The sequence below is a fragment of the Acanthisitta chloris genome, unplaced genomic scaffold, assembly GCF_000695815.1.
Source record: "Acanthisitta chloris isolate BGI_N310 unplaced genomic scaffold, ASM69581v1 scaffold7628, whole genome shotgun sequence".
NCBI classification, from domain to species: domain Eukaryota; kingdom Metazoa; phylum Chordata; class Aves; order Passeriformes; family Acanthisittidae; genus Acanthisitta; species Acanthisitta chloris.
Window position 1 is genome coordinate 33,341 of NW_008685332.1, and position 26,482 is coordinate 59,822.

Sequence of the window (26,482 nt, forward strand, 5' to 3'; positions counted from 1 at the left end):
ACCAGAGTTCCCATGTGTGATATCCATTCCTCAACAGCAGCAGACCTGGGAATTTGGAAGGAGTGTGTAGGTTTTACCACCAGAGCTCAGGAACTCATGTATTTCTTTATGCAGTAGCTACAACATCCAGTGTTCCCTGGAGAACAACTTCACCACCAGGAGAGAAGTTACTACAGTCAAACCTTCCTTTAAATCATCCTTTTGAAATTCTTGCAGGTGGACATCCAGGCTGTGCTGGAGCAAGGGGAAGGGGCAGGAGAGTTGGGAAAGGACATCCCTTGGGCCCCTCATGCTGGAGCTACCAGAGGACTAACACATGCAGAGCAAAGTAGCTCAGAGCACCTCAGCACTGTGAGCAAACCTGGATTTGGCCATGCCATGGATGAGGCACCAAGACCTGGAGTGGATATTGCTGTTGCTGACAAAAGAAAAGATGAAGAAGAGTTAAACAGGTGTCCCCCAAAGAGTCAGTTTGCCACGTGAGACACGTGACTGCTCCCCCCAGCCAACATCAAGCTGTTTTCCAGCCCTGAGGCAGCACAGGCAGCAGCTGCAGCTGCTCTGCCACCCCAGCACCTTCCTGCCCTCACCTGCTTTGCCTACGCCTACCACTCTCCAAAGATAGAGCAGCTCCTCTGCTCAACACCCCAGTGATGCAGCTCTGCAGCACAAGGTGCTCTCAGAATCATACAGAATCACTGAGGTGGGAAAAGACCTCCAAGATGATCAAGTCCAACCTGGGACCCATCACCACCTTATCAGCTAGACCAGAGCACTGAGTGCCACCTCCAGTTGTTCCTTCAACATCTCCAGGGATGTGTTTTTACTGAACACCTCCAGCCACCCAAGCACCACAGTCACCTGACACTAGTCTGATGGGCCACATAAAAATAACCAGTCACACCACAGAGGTCAGGGACCAGTAAATCCACAGCTTCTCTCTTTTTCTGAACCACACTATAGCAAAACCACTTCAGCTGACATAACATCCAACATCTCAACCAGTTCCTGATCAGCAGCCACGCTGGCTGTTTTTATAGCCTACAAATAAAACTGAGAGAAAAGGAAATATTTTGGTTTGAAAGCCTTGGAATTTTCAATGCTAATATAAAGGTAACTTATGGCATAGCTCCCAGCTGCAAACAGTAATGTGAACAGTGAGGAGAGAGGGAGAGCAGCCTGGTAATTCATTCACACTCACCAAGGCACAGGAGGTTTCTACAATGACCTCCACACTTGGTATTTGAATTTTAACTGGTCATATATTTACACCTCTCATGCACTGTGCACTATTAACAAGGCAATTCCCCCCTGAACAGGCTCTGTGCAAGCAAACAAGAACATGGATCTATTTGAACTGAAAAATAGAGTTTCCTCAAGGCTAAGCTCTGCCAGCTTTAAAATGCAAGTTTCTATTTATGCAGGTTAGCAGCTCTTGAGAGGAAGTTGGAGTATTTTTGCCTGTTAGACCTTTTGTGGATGGTTCAAAGACTTTTGCAGCAAGAGGATGATTTTCATTGCATTTTGTCAAATTGAGTGTTTTAAATACCAAGAAAAAATTCACAGAAATCAAGGCATTTTTGGCTGTATGAAATACTCAACTCTTCATCCTTACCTTCCTTTAGAATGAAACCGACAGGGAACATCTCTTAATTTGCTTAATCATGTGTGAGGAAAAAGATGTTTACAGAAGAGAAACAAATAATTCTGTGTGTTTCACATTCAGGAAGGTTGGTTAGGAAGTTAGACCAGTGCCAATCCATTCCCCAGAGAGCACACAAAAGCAGAGCTTGGGGCAGGTTATATTTCACAGCAACCTGTTGTTTCACTACCTCTGTTAACTCTCTTTCTCTCTGCACATCTGTAAGCAAGAGGGAAACACTCCAAAAGGCAAGAGAGACAAAAAAAGGCACTTTCCAGCTTATAAGAACTGTCAGAATTATTTGTCACAAGTCTGTCTGGCTCACTTAGGGTTTGACAGCCACACGTTAGCTTGGTATTTTTACTTGCAAACAAGACTTGAGTAACAGATCCTGACCTTTCTCAGTTTGTGTCTGTGGGGCTTTTCTCTCAGCATGACACAAGTTTTGTAATGTTCATTCTTGGGTTTGTTTTGCCTTTTTTTGTTGCCTTAAAAAGAATAGAAATTTGTCATATTATCCAGCAAAACGTCACTAAGCCAGTCTGGGCTGCATTGCCTAATAGAATGTGACTGGGGTAACCAGCAGAATATTTTCATACAAGATTGGATAAGAAAACCTAGACAGAAATTAAATGCTTCTATTCTAAAGCACTCCCATTAAGGAAACTCATGAGATTGTGTTCATAATGCATTCATTTACCTGCCAGGTTCAAGCAGCTTGTTTAACACAGATTAAATTGTCATCACCCACCCAAAATTCAGTGTAGCCATGCAAGAGATTTGAAAGCAAAAGCAACTTTCACAATTGAAGGAAGAGTGTGGAGTTCCACACATTCCCTGCAATGAGAGGTGAGGAGGTTATGTTCTTGGCCTAGATATGGCATAAAATGTGCTGAAGGGTGAGACAAGAGATTTCTGGCTTGTTCTTGGGCAGCTGCCAGCACAGCACTGTGATGGCCCTGCCAGACCCTCCTGCCACTCTGTTCACCCAGCACAGTCTCACAGGAGGCCCTGAAAAGGACCTCCCAGAAGGTTTTGCATATAGTCTCCATGCTGTGGAAATCATAGATTCATCAAGGCTGGAAGAGATCTTCAAGATCATCAAGTCCAACCATCCACCAGCACTACCAGTGACCTCTAAACCACCAAACTATATCACCCAGTGCCAGATCCAGATGCCTCTTCAACACCTCTAAGGATGGTGATTCCACCACCTCCCTGGACAACATACTCCAATGCCTTCTCACCCTAAAATTTTATTGTAATAACTTCAGAAAGGTCCTCAGACATTTCTGAGTCTCAATCAAGAATGAGTTAAGCCATTCACAGCTGATTGAGCAAGGCATGCAGGACATGGGTAACTGCTCAAGGATAAGACAGATCACTCTTCCTCCATCTCTTCTTCTGATTCTCCTCCTCTAATACACACTGGCTCACACCTCCCAGTCAACCACAGGACTCCTATACAGTCATTTGAGATCCCTAAGCTTCTTCAGGAAGCAATTCATCACCTGTAGACCTGGTCTTGTTGTCTGACAACACTTTCCCTGCACTACCTACAGAGGAATTCTCCAAAGGAATGTGGAGAAGAGAAGGTTGTGTGGAGACCTCAGAGCACCTTCCAGGAGCTGAAGGGACTCCAGGGAAGCTGCAGAGGGATCTGTGTTAGGAGCTGCAGGGACAGGACAAGGAGTAATGGGGAGAAATGAAAACAAGGGAAATTGAGATTAGATCTTAGGCAGAAGTTTTCCCTGTGAGGGTGGTGAGACACTGTCCCAGGTTGCCCAGGGAGGCTGTGGCTGCCCCAACCCTGGCAGTATTCAAAGGTTGGATGATCCTTGAGCAACCTGCTCTGGTGGGAGGTGTCCCTGCCCAGGGCAGGGGGTTGAGGCAGGATCACCTATGATGCTACAAATCTGAGCTATGTGGCTTGTGCTCAGCTTATTCTCCTCCCTGAACCATAACAACATGACACAATGCAGTGCATAAACACTGCTGGAATGTGAGCACAGCCACAATGGAGATGCAGAGTGAGAAACGTGGCTGTCAGTCAGCTCTGCCCACGACCACAACCATCCCCAACACTCAGTGAGACATTATTGCAGGTTCATTTAGGAGCAGATCACAGCTCATATGCTCTCAGCTCTCTCATTTCCTGTGACAACAAAACCAAACCATGCAGAAATCCTGTTCCCTGTACAAATGAGGAGCAATTTTTATTCAAGTCTAGCCAAGCTTTTTGCTGTTAAGCATTCCTTACACTTGTCCTTATTAAACATTAACAGTGTTCAATATCCTCAGCTGCTCACTGCAAGGAGCAAGAGACACAGTAGCTCCTGGCTGTGCAGGACCCAGGGGGGAAGGATGGACTGAGAGGAATTTCTGCCTCATCCTCTGTGCTCCACAGTGGCATCTCCCTCCTGGCACTGCTCCAAAGGGCTCAACCCAAGAGGAAAGGGCCAAGTAATGACTACATGTTCCTCTACAAAAATTCCTGGGCATAAAACCTGTCTGATGTTGCCCCCACAAACAGAAATATCCTGGTTTAACATCCAAGTCTGACACCTTTTATCCTGCACACGGTCATGTTATCATGCATTTTGAAGTCTGTTTTTTTCTTTTAATACAGCTTTAAATAAGAGAAGATTTGGGGTTCTATCCAGAAATGACTTTGAGGTAAAGCCTTCTGGGGATTTGCTGTTGACTCAGTGCCTCCCAGCACAGTGCACAACACTTGCTGCAAAGCAAGTACAGCACAGAAGCTTAAAAATAAGTGTTGGGATATAATGCAGTGATTGACCTGGGATGAAATTTAGATAGCAACTTCCTTTTCCAAGCTGTGCTTTTAAAGAAATCACTTTTTTTCCCCTCCCCTTTTTAAATATCAAAGGCCCTGGCTTAGTTTGCTATGGATGTTTGTGTTCCTCTCCATATGCTGAACTGCACTTTGCTGCATTATTTGTTGAGGTCTGTCTCTAGCAGAATAGTATCTGTCACCATTTATTTAATGAAGAAGAAATTCATCAAGCAGTAACTTGATTTCCTTGGAAACACTGGAAATTCTGCCACTTCCAGTAGGAGCTGGACAAGCCTAAAGATATTTTATTGTAATTCATTTCTTATTGGTATAAAGCTATTGAGTGATTGATTAGAACAACTTAAAAAACCTCCAAGAGCTAATCTCAAAATATTTAGGAACTTCAAATATAAACTGGTGCCTTGTAACTTAGCAAATGTCCAATACCAACTACTTGACCTTCTTTCAGTATGGAAAATATCACCATATTGAACAATCTCAATGCCTAAATATTTTTCAAAGCTCCCTCTGAAAAACTGACATTTAACAGGTCTCACATGAAGCAAAAACTCTAGATTTTCCTTCTCTCACCACTCACCAGACCAGCATGGACCTTCCTGCTCCAACAGTGCTAAGAACTTGTCAGGAAATGCCACTGAGAATGTAATTACTGGAGCTTCACTGTGAAACTCAAAGCATAAATGGAGTAGTGTTGCACGGGAGACTTTGTTCTCTGCTGTTCAGTCCTAGATCAATGATCTGGTGATGGACTAGAGATTTGGTTTATTCATTCTGCAGACTTTGATATGAAGGTGGAGAGAGCTACAGGCAGGTTGCAAGGGGGATTCAAATTCCAAACAAGCCTGACATGTGAGAGCAGCAATAATATATAATTCAACAAGCAGGGAGAAAAAAAAAAAATCTTCATGTGCAGCAGGAACTCCTAACTTCACAAGCACTGGCTGAAGAACATATGTTTGGCAGAAAAAGACCCAGAAGTTGGAGCAGCTGCAAAGAGACAGCAGTTCCCCATGTCATGCTGCTGCAATGAAAGGGAATATCCCTCAGGGAGGTTCCAGACAGCAGCAAAACACATCCTGCTGTACTCAGCACTCAGAAAGGATTCAGCTGGAGTAGGGGGTGAAGTCTTCCATGTTCCCAGAGAAGAATTGGAGGAGTCCAGACAGGACAATGAGAATAACCAGAGGCTTGGAAAAACACAATTTACCAGGGAAGAGAGCAAGGATTGGGATTTCAGAGTCTTGTTTACCAGGGAAGAGAGGAAGGATTGAGATTTCAGAGCCTAGAGGACAATGAGAGCAATTAGAGGTTTGGAAAAACACAATTTACCAGGGAATAGAGCAAGGATTGGGATTTCAGAGTCTTCAGGACAATGAGAGCAATTAGAGCTTTGGAAAAACATAGTTTACAAGGGAATAGAGCAAGGATTGGGATTTCAGAGCCTAGAGGACAATGATAACAGTCAGAGTTTGGAAAAAGAGTTTACAAAGGAATAGAGGAAAGATTGGGATTTCAGAGCCTGGATAAGGCTGGAGCAGGCACAGCCTGCAAGTACTTCAACAGCTGTGGCCAAAAGGAGAGGAACAGGTTGCTCCCTGTGTGGGGAGATGAGAAGAAACACAACTTAAATCACAGCAGAAGAAGTTCTGCTTAGACGTTTGGAAAACAGTAAGGACAGCACTAACCACTGAGCTAGCTAGGGAAAATTAGGGAATTCCCCCTACTAAGCATCTTTAAGGAGAATCAAACCAAAAGCCTGATGGATACTGTGGGATGGAAAAGCCTTGGATGGTGCTTTGACAGGTCCCTCACATATGGTTCTTACCACTATAGCCTTTAGCTACAGAAAGTAAAATAATCTACAGTGATAAGAACTATCAAGGATTATCATTTTTGCTTATTAATGTGATAGTCTAATTAATCTGGTGATGAAATAGAGGTTGTTGGACTATTTAACAGGGACATCTAATTATTCTGGAGAAAAACATGCATCTTGCTGCTCACAGACTTACAATCATCTTGTGCCCTAATGTCTTGTAAAACAAAGATCTACATCAAGCAGGAACTGAGCTGCTAAAGCTATTAAATGCTGAACAAGACTCATTTCATTTTACCTGAGGTTTATTAAATCACATTAGTTAACACCTGCTAAGCAAAGGGTATGAAGTGCAGCACAGAACACAACACTGATTTCATGCCTGTTTAACTGAGGAGGATCCAGAGGTTCCATGATTTTTGCATTAATTAGCTGGAACAACCTTATGGAAATTTTTAGCACAGATAATATACAGAATTAATAAATCCTCCCTAGCATGACAATAAAGGATTTTTCTCTCCTTGTCCCTTTCTATGAAGAAAACCTCACACATTTTACCTTTCAGAACAAAGCAGAGAATATTGTTCCACACACATCTTCGCAAGCCCTTTCTGATCTATTCAACCAGCATGAGCTCATATCACCCAATAATCAATGACATCAAACAATCTACTGCAAATTCCCTGCCAATAAAGCCCAAAGTCGTTTTCAGCCTCTGCTGTGCCATCTCCAGTTGCACACAACAAATAGCACTTGCACACAAGCCACAACAGTTTCTGCCTTTACCTGTGAAAAAGTGTCTTGTGTTCTGGTGTTATCCATGGCTGGGAAAACTGCATTGGTTTCATCAGAATCCTACCAGGCTGCAAAGTAGAGTTTATTGATGAATCACACCTGCTCTCCCCAGCACTGCTCGTGCTTTCTGCCTCTCTCTCTCTCTCTTATGAAATCTTGCAGCCAATGGCTTTTATTAAGTGCTACTTCCTTTTATGCTGAGAACTGAAAGAAACAATCATGATGCTTTGCTTCCTTATGGCAGCTCTGTAAAAAGCCAGAAAGAGTTGTTGGTTGTTTGCTCTTCCTGAACTGATCTTTCTGTTCTAGTGACTTCCTGAAACCACCAAGCTATGAAAGCTGAAATTATGACTTGTGACTGGACATTGGATCTGAACACACAACTCTTGAGTTACCCAAACAAGTTTCATGCTCAGTGTAATCAAATTCACCTGAGAAATTACAAATGCAGTGGTCAATTTTCCCAGGAGTGTTTTTGTGCACAGCAGTACTTTAACATGTCCTCAAACTCCAGTATGTGTATATTGGATGAAAGCACAAAGGCACCTGCAGGTTAATGTATGAGATAAATGTAAAGAGAAACAGCATTTTACACTTTGGTATCTGTACTGGAGGAAAGTATCTAGTGGTTAAGATTAAAGAGAGAATTTACCAGCAACCAGCAAGGCTTTCCTGAAATCTAACCCTGCCTATGACAGAAGTTGTGCAGCAGCTAAAGAGAAAATATATCTCAGTCTCTCCACTTATAGATGGTGACTTCTACTACATCACAAACATATACTGAAATCAATTTAGAGATTAAAAGTTCTGAATAATCAGAGGTGGAAGGTGAACCCTTCATATTGTGAAATCTCTTCTCCTCCAAGTCAACCCAAAAGCTATGAACTATTTCTTAAAGTATATAAAAAGTACATTTTTTTAAGCAACAGGAATTGAAACAGTTGGGTTTGCTGACAGGTCTCCTTCCTCTGCTAGGCTAGAAGCAGCTTTTTAATAGAAACAGCACAGGAAGGGGAGAAGTTTAGTGCAGAAGAGATGTCAATGGACCAACTCTGGGCCAAGGGCAGTCCTTGGCTCAGCCCCACACACACACACTTCTGCTCCTTCAGCTCAGGCAGTTCTGGACCCCTCAGTGAGCATCTTAGCTGATTTCTCTGCCAGAGAAATCCCTGCAAAACCAAGAGGCAGATTCAGGCTGGAAGCCAGAGACAAGCTGAGAACATCACAGTGCAGGGTTGGCCAACACATTCACCTTGTAGCAGGTCATGACAGACACAGATGTGAAACTGGTGCCAAGAGCAGGTTCTGACCACCTTCTGCCAACAGCCTTTAGCCTCACTCTCACTGAGCATTGCCAGGGACCAAGAGAGATCCCAAGAGCAAAGAAGTGGGAGAGAGAAAGGATTAGGGATGAACTCTCCTAAGATGACTTAAGGCAATAGAAATTAAATGGAAGGTCATTAGATGCTAATATAAACAGGTTTTAATCATTTTAGCTGATTCAGATGACTGAAAGAACATTAGTTTAACACAGCCCAATAATGTAACAGGCCCTGACTAAGTCCAGATCTTCTAAAAAGACATTTATTAACATTGTCTTTCAATGCTCTCAATTCTGACCATTCTATGTCCAGGGTGACAGGATGGAAATTTTTCACTGCACTGGAAAAAAAAATCATGGGAAACATGTTTCTTTGACAGCTGTCTTCAGTCATTTGCTTAAAATTAAACAGCAACTAATTCACTCAGAATCCAATTTCTAGTATGGCCTATTCCTTCTTAGAGTCTTCAGCCCTTAAGGAGCTATGATTTTCTTTTTAAATTAAAGAATCCCAAGGAGCTTCTTTATACAACATGATTAGAGCAGCACAGAACATTTCAGAATGGGAAAATGACAAGTTTCTCTCCTAAAGGTTCTGCAGAGACATGAGATGGTCTTTTCCCCTCTCTGCCTGCTGAATTACAAAGGCTGGGAGAGAGCACTTAATCAGAATGGAGCTCAATTGCTACTTGGAAACATTTCCAATTAATCTGAAGTTGTTAATTACACCTTCCTTTAATAAAGGCTCTGCTGTAATTTCCTTCTTTGCCTCTCACTTAATTGATTCAACCACATGCCACGATCATGTGCTGCAGCAAACACATGGGAAAATTCACTGCTGAAAGAAGCTATCCTCCAGTGAAGATGAGAAGTGTGGGGAAACGGGTTTGGAATCGACCTGGAAGAGCAAAACTAATTTATGTGTTGCCTGACTGATGTGTGAAGTAAATGTATGAAGTAAATGCATGAAGAACATTAAATCTGACCATAGGGAATGAAGGGACAAAACTGACTTTGTAACCACTTTTTCCTGTTCTTTGGTACCTGCACAAGGTGTGTTTGTTGCCTAGCAGAGGAGTCCTTTGCCTGGAGCAGCATTGTGCCCTGCCTTGCCAACACCTCTCTGAAACTGCTGCTGGTCACTGTGGTCACTGGCCATGACCCCTGAGGCTGATCCCACTCCCCCCTGTCCTTCTGACCTGCTTTCACAGAAAGACAGAATGGTTTGGGTTGAAGGGACCTTAAAGATCATCCAGTTCCATTTTGATGAAGATTTGTCGGTAGCTCATCCTGCAAGATCAAGACCTCAGACACTGGAGCAACATCCATAATCAAAATCCCCTTAAGGGCCAAGGTTGGATTTGCAGCATGAAGATGACCAACATATCATAGGATGAAGTTCTAGCTTGTACCTCTTTTGTAAAACACTGTGTTTTGTTCACCAGCATGAAAAAAATCACACAGGACTTGGTTAGATTCTAATGTTGTTCTAAGTGTAAAGAGAACCAGAAAAAAACAACTCATATATCCCTTTGGGTTATAAGAACATCATCTGTCTTGGGGAAAAAAAAATCCCCCAACAATTCCTTTATGGATTTTAGGCTAGAGAGACAGAACTCTCTCTGATTTCCTAACAGAGATTCTGAACCCCTCTTTCCAAACTCCCTTCCCTTTCATATCCAGGCACAATGTGTGACCCTCTGTGCCAACCTCCTGCTCTGTGTTATCTCACAGCCCTGGGAGTGACTTCACACTCCAGAAATCAGGGACTTCCCTACCTGCTGTCTGAAATGCTAAATCCCCAGGAGTTTTCCAATAGCATATGGTGCATAGTCCTGTGTGAACTCATTGTTTTGTGCCTTTTGTGGAAGTTAAAGGCAAAAAAAAAAAAATCCTATGACCAGCATGTTTTGAATCAACCTAAATATGTGTTTCATAGGCAAAAGTCAAAACATGTTTTTGTCTCTTTCTCAAGTATTGAAGAACTACCCTAAATATTTTCAGACCTAAGAAAAAGATATGATGAAATAAGTTGTTTCAAGCTACAAAAAAATGAGAATTGACTGAAATGACTCTTTAAATAAAGTATTGACTTCATAGGAACATTTTTGCCTCTCATTGAAGCATTAATGTTCCAGCAGGGCTGGAATGCTCTTACAAAGTATTTGAAGAGTTGGAAAACAAAGACTTTCACTGACAACTTGTTTCACCTGAAAATTACTGCCTAAACCTGTTTTATAAAAGAGCTCTTTCTTTTTCCTGTGATATGGTGCTGGAAAAGAGATGAAGGCAGAGCTCCTCGTGACTCTATTGCATGCCAGGGGGAATTGACATAGTACCACCAGCAGACCAAGGGTGAAGATCAGCAGAAAGGGATTAGGGGAGACAGGCTGGAGGGAAAGAAAAAGAGCTGAGGAGAAATAGATGAGTAACAGAAGAGAGAACAGTTTGTTTTTCTAGTGGAAAGAGGAAGAAAGGCCGAATAGACCAGAAGGGGGAGAGTTTTCTGAGAGAACTGGGGTTATTTAGCCTAGAGGAGGCTCAAGAGTGACCTTATTGCTCTCTACAACTGCCTGAAAGGAGTTGCAGCCAGGTGGGATCAGGGTCTTCTCCAAGCAGCTAATGACAAGACACGAGGACACAGTCTCAAGCTGCACCAGGGAAGGTTTAGATTAGACATTAAGAATTTCTTCCTAGAAAGGGTGATTAGACACTGGAATGTGCTGCCCAGGAAGGTGGTGGAGTCACCATCCCTGGAGGTGTTCAAGGAAAGAATGGACGTGGCATTTAGTGCCATGGTCTAATTGGCAAGGTGGTGTTAGGTCATGGGTTGAATGAAACTGGAAAACCAACCAAACATATTAGAAGGAAAACCTGTTCCAGGGGCTTTTGCTTTTCTAATTTCCCTAGTGATTATCCAGCACAAAAATTGAAGATATTGCAAATTCTACCTATTCTATTTGACCTCATTTGGATTCTGGTTTTAAGCTAGAAAGATATTGATGCACAACAGTTTCTGCTACACTGAACTGGAAGGTGCAAGAGAGAAAACAAGGGAGGTGTGAACAGAAGATGAGTGACTTAATTCTGACTGTAAAACGAAATTCAGGTCGAGGGTGACATCTAGTGATGCTCAGCACACGATCCTTGTAGAAATGCTCCCTGGTTTTGCAGTATTGTCCACCAGAAATCCTTCCCAAGGGGGACAACCCAAATGCTCCCTGGTTTTGCAGTACTGTCCCCCAGAAATCCTTCCCAAGGGGGACAACCTCAAAGATTTGAGCTTCCTTTATGTCTCTGTATTTTTTTTCTTAAACTGTAAGGAAAAATATTATCTTTCAATATGAAAAATGAATAGTTTATGTTGAACTATTCCTGGTGAAATCAGACTCAGCCAAACCCAGTCCAGCCTGTCTTGGTTGGGTGAAGAGGGAGCACAATCCAGATCACAGCACAAACCAGATGTGGTTTTAAGCTTCCCCCACAACCTATGCTTTAGAGCCAAAAAGCTCTGCTGAAGCTGGTGACACTAAACCAATTCACATTTTAAGTCATTTTTTCAACTGCTTATAAGATACTTCATGCCAAATTCTCATTCTCTGAAGGTCACTGCTGATCTCTCCCTCTTAATGCTGATGCTGCATCCAGTGATGCACCCAAAAGTTAAGCTAAAATCACATGATTCCAAGTTTTAAAAGTGACAGCTCTATATATCTACTCCTCTGTGACACAAGATGGCACCAGACACTACCTTAATTTCAGGCTATCAAAAATAGACCAACGAAGCAGTATAAAATTGAAGGGACATATCTGGGTTAAAATGAGACAAGTCAGAATACAATGGTCTGTCCAGTGTCTGTGTCCAGCACCTCCTGGGAATGGCTGGGACACAGCAAGGGCAAGCAGAAAGTGCTGAAAGGTTTGAAACAGCACAAAATTGGCTGTGGAATCAAAGAGAGCTAAAGCCATCCTGAGGGCAACAGTGGGATCACTGCTCTGGAAGCTGCCAAACACATCTGCAGCACCTTTGATGTGGTGCAGAGTGGGCAGAGGAATCAGTGTCCACCACACTCCAGGATGGTCCTTTCATCCTGGAAAGAGCTCTACAGCAAAAAGTTGTGTCTTCTCCTACAACCTCCATCTGAAACTCTGATCCTGTCATCAATCCAAAGAGGTATTTTGGGTTTGACAGAAGCCAATATTGAGAGAGATGGCAGGAGATTGCAGCTGCCTCCTCACCTTCCTCCCTTCTCATCCTGGTGACAGCACCATGGACTGGGACAGCTCTAGTCACCTCCCCTGTTTTCAGACCCAGGCAGCAAGTGACAGGGGAAGAATAAAGCAAAAAGTTTCCCCACACAGCTTCTGTCTCAGGTGAAGGATATTGCTGGCTGAAGCTACATGTGTAGATGTTCACCTGTGCCCAGGCTTCAGTCAGGAGTGTTGCAAACAATCACAGCATCACAAAATAATCAAAGTTGGAAGAGACCCTTGAGGATCATCTAGTCCAACTCCTGTCCAACAGGACATCCCTGAGGATCACACCCTGTGCCTGAGAGCATTGGCCAAACACTCCTTGAGCTCTGTCAGGCTGTGACTACTGCCCTGGGAACTGTTCAGTGCCCAAACACCTCTGGGGGAAGAACCTTGTACTAATATCCAACCTAAACCTGTTTCAGTGCCCAAACACCTCTGGGGGAAGAACCTTGTCCTGATATCCAACCTACCCCTCCCCTAATACAACTTCAGACCATTCCCTTGGGCTCTGTCAGTGGTTGTCAGAGAGAAGAGGGCAGTGCAGCCCCTGCACTTCCTTCTGTGAGGAAGCTAAATATAGTGATGAGCTCTGACTTCTTCTCCAGGCTGAACAGACCAAGTAAGCTCAGCCTCTTCCCTCATGTGGCTCCTCCTCAAGGCCCTTCACCATCCTCATTGCCTCCTTTGAGCACTACTGACCAAACCTTCACCAAAATCTTTACCCTTTCTACATTCAGTGGTGTTCACTTAAAGCTCAAGCAAGCCAGTAAATCACCAAAACTTCAGCAGTTGTGTTTGCAAGGTCTTTCTTCTGAAGAGGGGACCATGACATGTCATGACACAACTACCAGCTTCCTAGATACTGGTTTTAACCATGATTGGCAAAATTGGTGTTCAAATGAAAAAATGTATTGACATAAAACTTGCTGTGGGCAATTCCTTTTGGCACAGCCTCTGGAAGAGCATCCCCAAGAGAAGAGCCTGAGGGCACAGCCCTGGGCAGCAGCAGCAGAACACTGAAATGGGCTAAACTGAGTCTCTGCCCTGGCAATTTTCCCTCCAGGAGGTGTTCATCATTATCCTCTATTTGACAATGTAGGGAGCACTCAGCTGCACTCTCTTCTGTATTATTATCCATAGCTGCTATTAGGAAACCTTAGCCACCAATGTTTGCCAGTGGCAGGTCATTACTAAGAGCTTTCTGAGATTCCAACCTCAGTGTCAGTGAGTTATTCATCATCAGGCTATTTGCTAAGCTTGGCTGTAACTCACTCATCACTTCCCACTTCATAGGGAAATTGAGGGAATAGATTTTCAAGCAAAATACCTGCCCAGCTAGAGAGCAGAAAACATGAAGATCACACTCCCAGACTGAACGAGCTGATTGCTCTGCTTCTCTTGGAGTGAAAGGAAAAGAGAACTACACTGGGGGAAAAAAAAAACCAAAAAGACATCTTGTATCTTGCAGTTAATATATAGGAATGAGGTACCCTGGCATGGAATCTCAGCTCTCCACAAATGGAAAAAGCAGTATTTTGTGCTGTGACATTTAATTAGCCAGGGAAGGAGCAATAACCCATGAGGCAGGGGGTGAATTTCTAGCAATGACACATCTCCAGGCACCCTGTTAGCTAAGAGTCTCTGCAGACCTTCCACACTAGCTTGGCATGGCTTGCAGGGGGAAAGGCAGCATTGGCTCACAAAGAAAATCCTTAGTAATATTGTGCCTATATATTGGTAACATATTGTTACATTGTCAATATATGGTTAAAATACTCTATTTAGACACATTTATTAAGTGTATGTATATATAAAAAACAATAACAACCAGTCCAGAAGACAAAGGGAGTAATAGAAGAGATTCAAGGAAAATCAAGGGAAGCAGGAGGGGATTGAAGGATCACTCTGCCCCTCTGTAAAAGTTTGTGGAGCAAACCAAAACCCTTGTGGGAATGAGGGATCTGCTCAGGTCAGGCTTGACTGGTTTTTTAAGTTTCTGACCCTTGTGTACTCTGAGACACTGGCCTAGAATAACAAGGTTACAAACCATTTTGGGCAGTTTGTAAAGCAGCCACCAAAGTGTCCTTGGTGAATTGAGCTGTAGTTTCATTCTTTGTGCCATCAGAAGTTACCTAACCTTCTCATGACAACACCTTGGACACCTCCAGGGATGGTGACTCCACCACCTCCTTGGGCAGCACATTCCAGTGCTTGACAACCCTTTTCCATGAAGAAATTCCTCCTGATGTCCAACCTGAACCTCTCCTGGCACAGCTTGAAGCTGTTTCCTCTCGTCCTGTCCCTTGTTCCCTGGGAGCAGATCTGACCCCTCTTGGCTGCACCTCTTAGTAGGGAGTTGTAGAGAGCAATAAGGTCTCCCCTAAAACTCCAGGCTGAGCCCCCACAGCTCCCTCACTGACTCTCCAGACCCTCCTCCAGCTCTGTTTCCTTCCCTGACCCAGGAGAGGCTGACACAGACACTGCCAAGAGGTCCATCCCTGGCATGTAGAAGTGGCAGCATCAAGGGGGAATAAAGCTTCAAATTTCTGATTATGGGGCAAGTTTTCCTGTCCCTATCGGAGTATTTTGTCTGGAAGGAAATAACACTGGACTGCAAATACAGCAACAAATTGAGGTGTTGTGAGCCTTAGCAGAACAATCTGTCCACACACAGCACCTGACAGCTCAGTGGGATCATCTTTCAAGTTTGCCAAAGTCCTACAGTTCTCTGTCATGCCATGAATGAGGTCAGTCAGCAGCATCAGGTTGTTAGTCTTTTAAAGGCCAAATGCATCCACTGTTCAGCCCCAGCACCACAGGGCAATGAGATTTCTCAAGACAAGAGCTTGCACGGAGATGAGGAAGATATTCCAGGGGGTTTGGGCACTGATGAAGCTGAACAGCAGAACACAGCTGGCTCAATCACATCTGCTTGTCTTTCACTCCCTAAATGACAGAACAAGACTGATACTGAGTATTATTAATAGTAGTCTAAAGCACTTAAAATCCCTTGAATATGACAAAGCACCTGCAGGTGCTGCTAAGTGTTTTGCAATCAGGTCTGCTTTGTCTCCTTTTACCCTTGGATGAGAAGGAAAATCATAGCTAATGTCCAAAAGTTGAGTCTGCTTGAGTTAACCTGTTAACTGGCTGAAATTATAGAAATACTCATCTCAAAGCCTCCTCATCACAATCACCATTACATGTTCCTTCTCCTCACTAATCACAAAGTTTGGCAGGCTCCTCCTCACTTGCAGTACTGCTGTGTTTGTCTCCAGCCAGAGATGAAGGAAAATTCAGTGGGTGAGATCCCTAAATGATCCAAACCCCTAGTGCTTGGCTCCAACAGGGTTCCAGTTGGTTGGATCAGGTGAAGATCTACTTTCCCAATCTGAAAATCTCTTCCAGCAACCTGGCACAGAGATATGCAACTTCCACTGACCTCAGCTGATGCCACATTCGTTGTTCCCTCAGACCATAGTGAGCCTCAGACTCTAGAGGAGTGTTACTAGCTATGGGCATGACTGAGATGTGTGTGAACTACAACTTCTGGGAAGAAAACCATTGAATTCTTTCTAATATTATATCTCACACCTGATATTGCAAGGGATTCTGCAATCTGACTCTTGCTGTATAAAAATGCTCTTAGAAACCTCTTACCCTAAGACACTGAAAACCACAGCATTTTTCTAGACAGAGCTTAATCACCTGAGTGTTTACAGCAGGATCATATGCCAGATCCTTGTGAGGCTCCTACTTCCAGGTTTATTGGAGTTTAATAATCTCCAGGTTCAAAGCATCCCAAACTGCATTTCTACTACTAGTCATATCTCCATATTTGCAGTGAAAACTAGAAAACAGGGGTTTTTTTCTTGACCTAAGTCAACACTCGAGGAGTTTGTGATCCACAAGTCATTAGGTGAACAAGATCTGAAGTTTAATTTGTTGCATGTCAAATGTTGTATTAGAAAAAGCTCAAACTCTACTAAGGCAGCTCTTCTGCACTGAACAGCTGTGCAGGTCAGCAGAGAGCTGAGCACCCTGAGAAGTGCTCAGATGATGAAGTCAAGCACATGTTTACAGGTATTTCCAAATCCAAGGCTGGAAGTAATGGGCACTTCAAAATATGCACAGCATTCAAAACCCAGCACACTAAGATAAAATAGTTCATCTGTTAAGTCCTTTTCTATAAAGAATAAAACAGAGGAGAGGTCAAGAGGTTTTCACTCACTGCTTTGGCTACTTGGAACTACAGGACAGCTGTAATTACCTGCTGCATGGCACCAACCATGTCTTTGTTATCCTCTAATTTCCTTTGGAATTTCAGTTTTGTCTGGCACAAACTCGTGTTGAAGAAGGGGGAAAATAAAGGAAAGTGATATGAATTTATCAGCCATTATCAGCTTAAATCTCATGACAAGTGTTAAACAAGTTTTTTCACTCAACAACCTCACAAGGGAATTCTCTCTAGCAAACTCCATTATCCACACTTAGCAGGAGCTGTTACTTTCTCTTTGCCTTTCCCTGAAGATTTAGTTTCACCAGTGAAGAAACAATTGAGTAATAACAACATAAAACCCCAGAAACCTTACAATATTAACTGCTGTGTAAAACATGACAGAGATTTGTACCTAAGAAAATTGTTCACTTCTGCTGGAGCTAAACCAGCCCAATCTTTCTCTTTGCCTTCATCACAGCCAATATTTCATTAGCTGTGCTGACATCTTATTTACAGCTTTATTTTTCCTAGCCAGGGTGTTATTTTAGGATAAAAGGATGAGCTAAAGAACATGAATGAAATCCTTCTGAGTAAGAGGCATCCCAATAGATCTAATTTCCTCATTTTACCCATTTCATCTCTGTGGGTTTGGGGTGAGTTGTCCTGACATGTAAGGGTTGCTCATGACTCTACCAGCTGCTTGAAATGAAGCTCACATAACTTTCATTACCAACCTTCCAGATTCTTGGGCTAGATGCTAATTTTAAGTTTGGAAGCCTCAGATAGTGAAGAAAAACAACCCTGGCAGTGGCAGATGAGCGAAGATAAGTGTGTACTAGAGGATGCTGTGAAGGAAATGGTCTGTGAGCTCACACAGCACTGAAAGTACAGGGCAAAACCCTGACAAATCCAGGCTTATGCTGGTGAGATGCAAAAAGTGAACCTGAAGATAAAACTGTTTCAGTTTTTCTGGCAAAGAAAGGGATGGAAATGAGGTTTTGCACATTCCTGGCAGGAGCTCTAATCAGTAGCTGAGAATACAAAACAGCAAAGATGTATTTTCCTCTGAACTCACTCTAAAAGGAGGAGATCTCTGCTGAATATTGTTCAATGTGGATAGAGGTGTAGAGTGTAGTGAGGAGAGAGCACCTGGGGGTGTCTGGCAGCTGCCCATGGATCCTGGTCAGGCTCAGGCATAAGGTGCTCTACAGCCAAACCTGAGACCTGAACAGCCTGAGATGTAAAAACCCTGTTGGAGAGGAGGCACTAAGGGGATGAGAGGGATGGTACAGTTCTGCTGTGAGGGAAGGCTGAGAGAGCTGGGATTGAGTGTAGTGAGGAGAGAGCACCTGGGGGTGTCTGGCAGCTGCCCATGGATCCTGGTCAGGCTCAGGCATAAGGTGCTCTACAGCCAAACCTGAGACCTGAACAGCCTGAGATGTAAAAACCCTGTTGGAGAGGAGGCACTAAGGGGATGAGAGGGATGGTACAGTTCTGCTGTGAGGGAAGGCTGAGAGAGCTGGGATTGCTCAGCCTGGAGAAGAGAAGAGACTGGGGAGGCCTTCTAGCAGCCTTCCAGTACCTTAAGGAGGCCTATGATAGAGCTGGAGTGGTGTCTCTGCCCATAATAGAGGATTGGAACCGAATGATCTTTAAGGTCCCTTTAATCCAAATCATTGCATGATTCTGTGAAAATGCTGGTGCTAATTGAGTTCAAATGCCTCAGCAACTAGGGAGAGACTGTCATAATGAAATTCAATGTTCTTTTTGGCAGTCTGACCTTCAAGCTGCCCCAACTTTCCATTTTCATGGCCTTCTAAATGATTGTTTATAGAAGCACTGAAAGGCATTTTCCTCAGTAAAAACTGTCCTAGTTATAGAATTGGTTTTAACCAGTTTTGAATTCTAAATGCATTTCAAAAGATTTCTATTGCTCAGCTAAGTGAGACCCTGAAGCTCCACATTCCGCCTCCAGTAAGTCACTCTGGAAGCTGAAGGGCACTGCTGTAGTCAGAATCAGAGTCTAGGAGGTTCTCCTAGTAAAAACAAGCATTAAAATCACCCTTTGCCTTTATAAGCTTTTGAATGTGTGAAGACTCATCCTAAGTAATACATTAACAAAAAGTCAGGAAAAGGGTAACTCTGGAGCCCAAAGCCATAGAGATTTCTTATCACCTATTTGATCATCACAAATATGATAGTCTGAGTCAGTCATGCCAAACTGGTCAAATACACAGATTCCTCTCCATCTGCAAGGAACAATAGGGATTTGGGGCTGGAAGCTAAAGAATAAAACATGGAAAGGAGGTAATGTATTTATCCATGATAGATGACACAGGGAGGCAACGAACAATGTGCAAGAGATGTTTTCCCTTCCCAAGCACCTATTCTTCTCTGATCTATGCCCCAGCTGCTGTTGGACTTCATCATGGCACGAGGAACCACAGACAGGAGGTGACAGTTGCATAGCAACTCCAGGGACAGCGACCAAGGACTTCTCTCATTCAGCACACCAAAGATCAAAAGACAATGCTGATCATTTCCACAAAGAGTTTAGTTTTGAGTCGAGGGAATAAATAAGAACACAGCTGAGAGAGGACATTGCTCCCTGGGGGTCAGATAAACACACTCTCACAATGCTATGAAAAGTAACATTAGTCATGGACTGCAGAGCACAAGACAAGGGTGTGAAAAGGGTATTTTACTCACTTATTTGAAAGAGAACATGACACTAGATGCACATTAATAAAGTTTCAAGGAAACATTCAGACGTGCCATGAGCTCACTGACTCACCATCACCCAAGCAAAGCCCAAAGAGCCAAAAACCTTGAGTGTTCCCACTCAAACTGCATCAATTCCATCATGGAACTCCAGTGACAACAATCCTGAGCACAGCTCAGGCTGCAGCTTTTTCCCTTGAGGTTTGAGTAAAGGGGTGGAAAGAGCTATGCACAAGAGAAAATTTGGGGAGTACACAGAGTAAATCTCACATCCCTAACTCTCCAATCTTCTCTCTGTCAGGTTCTGGTGAAAGGATGACCTAAACCAAGTCATCACTTCATTTTATATGCCCTGGGTTGCATCAATTACAACTGCTCTGCTCCCCTACCCAAGCTGAGTGGACTTCACTACCTAGGAGACCAAGGATATGAAGAGCTAAGGTCATTTTAGCGCATTTTAGTATTTTTTCACTCCTCAGATGCAGTGTAGCAATTGTCAGGACACAAACCCACCGCAAACACTTGCACTGCAATGGTCATGATCACTACCTCTGGAAACGAGGCAGGACCTGACACCTGATTCCATGAGATTGCCAAATATATTGTGACATTTCAGACCATCTAGGTTTTCCAGTGCTGAGCAGAGAAATCCTCTTACACCTGTTGAAATTAACTTCTCACATCTTGTTTCCTTTGGTGTAAACACATCTTCTTCCCATTTTTCCAAAGGCCTCAGAGTCAACTTTGAGCTTGCTATCAGATACATAAGGTTCTAACCCACTATTTTTAGCCCTTAATGGCCAAGCTAATAGTGCCATTAATCCACTTTGGTATATAGCATTCAATTTCCACTTCAAATTGCATCTCAGTGCAAATGGTAACAGTTCTGTTGGCAGGTGCATTCAGAAGTTCATGATGCAACACATTTAATGATTTCCTGCTCTCAAATGGAAGGGAGGACTCTGTAGGTGTCTTTTGCAGCAGTGTGGCATCAAGGGCTGGAGCATTCTGGAGCCAATATTTACAGGGCTAATGCAGCACATTGCAGAGACTATCCAGATGGGGAAGGCAGGACCGGAATGTAAATGGCACAGTTAAATTGGTTTAGCTGTGGGTGCCTCAATCAAGTGTCCCTCCCTCAGCAGGTAAACCAGAGCCAAGCCCAGAAGGCTGTTATCCCTCCAGGAATGAGAGCTCTGCCTTTGGATCCTGACCTCACCCTGGGAGGATACAGCTTTCACCTGCCACTTCAAAAGAGATCATCCAAGGACAGAGCTGGCAAGAAGGGACACCTGCCCAGCCTTGCAAAGATGTTCTCCTCCTCAGCTGGAAAAACAACATTTACAAGGGCAGTGACAATCATTATGTCTAAAAATCACTATCTTCAGTGTACTCCATCAGCTCAAAACAGCTGGCAAGCAGCACTGAGGCTCACTGCACAAACCAGAGATAGCTGGTCTGGGCTTAAATCCACACCTGCCACACTTGGAAGGAGAAAATATCTTTCCCCTACCATGGAATTAGAGATATGGGAGAGACAGTTTGCTGTTTCAAGCTATCTGCTTTAAAATACATCACTGTGAATTTAGGGAGAGACCAATTAAGATCTTTAAAACATTAACTGTGGTGGGCAAGTCCACAGCAAATTATTCAGCTTAAAGCTGCAGAATATTGTCCTTGTCAAACAATCATCTGCAGGTTGAATTTGAGATTTATTGCTTCTTGGTACTGAATTATGGGGGTGTGATAATAATTCTGTGAGCTCCAAAATGAAACTGGAAGATATTTGTGACTTTTTGAGCTAACAAACCTGTAACAGAAGCCCCAAATTTAGTGTAAGTGATATTGTATAGCTTTGACTCTAAAGCACTTCTGCAAAAATGACTTGTGAAGGGTTCAGACATCAAAAAAGACATGAGAAATTACCTTAAAAAAAATCAAATTAAGAAAATTCATCACTGTGAATAAAGTGCAAGGGAAATCTGCCTTATGTTTGCCTGTTAATAGATGATAAGTTAAAATCTCCCTGGTCTAGCATAGGTTTAAATCAATCCAATCCCATTAAGAACAGTCACAATGAGAGACCCTGTGAGCCAAAGCAGGAGCTGGGGAGAAGGATTAGGGTTGAAAGAGTAGAGAAAGGAAAAGGCACATGGAAACGTTTCATTACTCCAGCACAAAGATGCAGCTTTTCTACTACAGGTGCCCAAAGGTGCATGGACAGTGCAGGAGCATCCTGCCTGTCCCATGGGCACTACCTGACTGTCCAGAAGAGGCATAAAGTTTTGCTGGATGAAAATCCCCTTTCCAGAGGAATTTTACGGCCCATCCATCCTATTGAGCATCTGCAGAGGGCGCCAGGCAGTTTGGGATGTGCCAGGGATGCCGCACCTGGTACTCGCAGCTGTCAGTCAGCAAGGTGCTCACTCTGCAGCGGCCAATGCTCTGCACGGAGGGCGAAGTAGGAGTTGGTTTTTCTTTCATGCGTGTATAAAATCCCTTAGTTCTCTTTTCCTTTCTTGCCACTGAACAACTAGCGAGAGAGGCTTGGCTGAGCTGCGACACATTGGCAACAAAGCTGCCCCAGCAGTCGGGAAAAGTCCCTGCCGGAGCCGCCGGGAGAGTCGGGACCAGCAATGTGCTGCTGCCCATCTCACCCTGCAGAGAAAACTGTCTGATGCCTGCGAGGCTTGAGGCTCACTTTCTGATCAAGGAAAAAGCAGCCTGTGACTGACACAAAACTCCCTGTAAATGCAGATTTTTTTGTGTGTTTTCATTTGTAAAAGTGACTAAGAGAAGTTCTGCTTGATTCTGCCCCACGTACACAGCAGCAGTTTGGAAGGACTTGTTTTCCTTTTTTCCTCCCTTTTTTAACCTGTGCTCTACCAGGTCCCTAACTTGTGAATTCAACTCCTTTGCTGGCAATGAATACCACACACTTTGCATTTTCCTTTCAGCCTGTGCTGCTTAATGTCACCGAAGACTTCAACGAGTCAGTTCTGAACAACAGAAGCGGCGACGGATTTTGTGAGCAAGTCTTCATAAAAGCTGAGGTCTTCTTGACTTTAGGGATCATCAGCCTCCTGGAAAACATCCTGGTCATTCTTGCAGTGCTGAAGAATGGAAACTTACATTCTCCCATGTATTTCTTCCTCTGTAGCTTGGCTGTGGCAGATATGTTAGTGAGCATGTCCAACGCCCTGGAGACTATCATGATTGCCATCCTGAGCAACGGCTTTCTGATCATTGATGACCACTTCATCCAGCACATGGACAATGTTTTTGACTCAATGATTTGTATTTCTTTGGTAGCCTCCATTTGCAACCTCTTGGTTATAGCCATTGACAGGTACATAACTATTTTCTATGCTCTGCGTTACCACAGCATCATGACGGTGAAGAAAGCTTTAACCCTCATTGTGGTCATTTGGATTGCTTGTATCATCTGTGGCATCATATTCATTGCCTACTCAGAAAGCAAAACTGTCATTGTCTGTCTCATCACCATGTTCTTCACCATGCTCTTCCTCATGGCCTCCCTCTACGTCCACATGTTCCTCTTTGCACGGCTGCACGTGAAGCGCATCGCAGCCCTCCCCGTGGATGGAGTGCCCTACCAGAGGACCTGCATGAAGGGAGCTGTCACCATCACCATCCTCCTTGGGGTCTTCATTGTCTGCTGGGCACCCTTCTTTCTTCACCTCATCCTCATCATTTCTTGCCCACTGAATCCATATTGCATCTGCTACACTTCCCACTTCAACACTTACCTGGTCTTGATCATGTGCAACTCGGTAATTGATCCACTCATTTATGCTTTTCGGAGCCTGGAGATGAGAAAGACTTTCAAGGAGATAGTTTGCTGCTGTTATGGCATGAGTGTGGGGCAGTGCATGCTGTAAACATCTGGCTTTGGGTGGAAAAGACACACCATGGGTGTATGCACATATGTATGCATGTACCAAGACATAGCAGCTCACTTTCAATGCAGTGCCTGGAGGAAGGGTGTAGGAAAAAAAAACCTTCTATTTGATGCCTTGGTTCATATTTTACAGAATGAAAACCAGTTTTAACTGAGTGAAGTTATTTAAACAGTTATTTTACAGTGATAAGAGAAGGAAATCCAGAGTGGCTTACAAAAAAAAAAAAAACAAACTTACTGGGAAAAAGTGAATCCTGAAAGAGAATCCTGTCTTAGAGAGACTGAGATAATATTCTCTCTCCCATTCATTTGTGCCTGTTGCTTTATCTCTGTGCCACTACCACCAAGTCACCAAGTCAGTGTTTTCTGACAGATTCCATTAGTAAGCTCTGTGGAAAGCTGTCCTTCAAAACCCCAACAGGTAACAGCTTTGTTCTACACCTCCCATGCCTCCACCTTCTAATGAAAGGACAGATAGACATTGATGCTGCTTGTTATAAAGCAACCTGAGTGCAGCTGCTGAAGGGTGAAAATTAACATTTGTCTGGCACTGAAATGGGTTCAATGACAGGGAGTCACTACAGTATCACTGACAGAGTGACTTAGAGCACTGCCTGATAGGAGTGACTCATATGAAAAAGGCTTTTACATCATTTATTGTGACATATGAGTATTATATCTTCAAATTTTTAACAGTTTTTTTAAAGCTGGAATGCACTGATCAATGTAGGATTTGGTATGTTCCTAAAAAACCAAAAGTCACAGAAATCTCCTGTTTGATAAATCATCACCAGTGAGACCAACAGATCTGAACATCAGGAACAGCTCAAATGCAAAATAGCTTGAAATTAGCTTTGTGTAAAAGCTGCACAGAGTCTTTAGGGATGTGCAGCTAAGTTCAGTACCTGGAAGAAATAAGATGTGCATGGCAGATAGGACTTCTATGCATTGAAAAACAAATGTCATGGCTCAAGTCATTTCTTACTTCACCCTAAACTTGGGGATGGACACTCAGTGGATGCTCCTGCACTGGGAACAGGAAAGCCAAACATGTTGTCTGCAATCATTCCCAAACTGTGTGCAAGTTGGTGGCACGTAAAGTATGCAACTTCAGCTGCAAGAATTTAGTCTTTGCCTCTGCTTTCTGTGAGAATAAACCATGCAAGTGGCCTTCAAACAGCACACTGTAACTGAGCAAAGGCTGATACAGTTTGTGGGTAACACAGGTACAGACACTAGTGCCAGGACAGGAAAATGCTAAGCCATTCTGAAGTCTAGTTAGCACCTTGCCTGGTACCTTTGTTTTAGGAGAGGCAGTATCCCCAAACCCTCAGAGTTGTCTGTTGCTTTCAAACACCTATTTTGACTTAAGACTATCTAGTTTACCCCCCTCCATCTGAGTGGGGGTGCTAGGTGGTTATTCCTCTGTCAGGCTGGAAGCAGTCCCTATTTTGACTTAAGACTATCTATTTTACCCCTCTCCATCTGAGTGGGGGTGCTAGGTTGTTATTCCTCTGTCAGGCTGGAAGCAGTTAATCCAGCCCAGAACTTCCACACCTACTCTGCTTCCAGTTCTGCACTCTCACTGGTCCTGAGACAACCCAGGCTGATAGTGTTTCTCTCCCCCTGACTCCAGCACCCAGTTCTGGTGCCTGTGGGGAGGCACATTCACAATACATATACCTGTGTTTGATTTTTAGCATCCTATAACCTCTATAGGGAGAAACCCAACTTCCCAATCCTATGGAGTGTATAAATTTCATGGAGCCAAGAGCCATCCCTCCCTGAGCTCTAGCCACACTCTGCCCATCAGAACAAACCACTCATGTTCCCTATTTCCCCTCCCATCACACCCTAAATTCCCTCATTGAGTTCTCTTTTTCTCCCATAAACGCATCCTCCTCTCTCCCACTGTTCCAACACTTGCCTAACCTCAGAACCCTAAATTTTCAAAAGGTTAAACTAATAAAAAAACCCATCAGGGTCACTGTGGAGCAGAACAGGCACAAATGAAAATTCTACCCCATTTCAGGCAGAGAAAATCCCAACAACTGGCAAAGCCAAATGCTTTCAGCCTTATCTGTGTCTGATAGTCACTGGAGAAGATGAGGCTCTTCTCACTCTCTATCAAAGCCAAATTAGGCTACTGTCAGCTCAGCCTGTCACACTTTGCAACTCCTGCTGTGGCACATGAAGATGAATCAGCATAAGGGATCACACAACTCTCCCTTTGTGGTGTGGGAAGATTGTACCTACCTGTTGTAAAAAGTCTCTACCTGTTGTCAGTGTTATGTATCTATACTCTGGAGCGTGGTTTGCCATGATATTCTGCCTCAGGTTACTGTGTATTTAGCTTTTATTGCACCTGATGTCCTACTTCTTTCTCTTCTAAAAGCGATTTTAGGCAAGACTGATTCACACTGTGCTTTGCCTTTAAGCAAGACATACATCTGTTGAATAAAACAATCTGAAGACATCACTTAGAATCATGTTTGCTTCTGTCAGAGCACCACAGCATGGCAAACCAGTCTGTGGGCTGGTTCACAAAACTAGAAACAGAGTCTAACACTGGGCAAAAACCTCTTAACTCATAGAATCACAGAATGGTTTGGGTTGGAAGGACATTAAATATCCCCTTGTTCCCCCCCTGCCATGAGCAGGGACACCTTCTGCTAGTCCAGGTTGTCCAGCCTGGCTTTGAGCTCTACACTCTGTCCACAGAGCTACACAAAAAGTCTGACTTCATCCCACATGCAAACATGATGGGAAGAGAATCCATAAAACCCTTCAGAGATCTCTCATCCTTTCTAGCACCAGTGTCCCCACACATTATCCATGGAGATGGAAGGTGGGTTTGTCCAGGCCCAGCTCCAGATCCTCAACTCTAATCATACTTTGCAAGTCCATGGTGTAGTGTTCTGCAGGGAGCCAGGAGAGAAGCCATTACAAGGCTGTCCATGATGGGAAGGGA

The 26,482-nt window shown here is 43.6% G+C and overlaps 2 protein-coding genes across 2 annotated transcripts in view; one reads left to right on the forward strand and one right to left on the reverse strand.

Moving 5' to 3' along the window:
• The window catches only part of LOC103807002 (protein diaphanous homolog 3-like), a gene marked incomplete at its 3' end in the record, with an annotated part of 43,151 nt that extends 21,078 nt beyond the window's left edge, over positions 1–22,073 (reverse strand). Inside the window, exon 1 of the mRNA XM_009079718.1 lies at positions 21,981–22,073. Within this exon, the coding sequence (XP_009077966.1) occupies positions 21,981–22,073 (93 nt within the window). The remainder of the gene's footprint in view (positions 1–21,980) is intronic.
• A 440-nt stretch (positions 22,074–22,513) lies between these two features.
• Positions 22,514–23,491, forward strand: MC3R (melanocortin 3 receptor). Its single transcript, XM_009079716.1, has one exon. The coding sequence runs from the start codon at positions 22,514–22,516 to the stop codon at positions 23,489–23,491; it is 978 nt and encodes a 325-aa protein (XP_009077964.1).
• The last annotated feature ends 2,991 nt before the right edge of the window (positions 23,492–26,482 follow it).

Coding starts and splice junctions, on each gene's coding strand:
- MC3R (XM_009079716.1), top strand. CDS start 22,514: ATGAATACCACACACTTTGCATTTTCCTTTCAGCCTGTGCTGCTTAAT.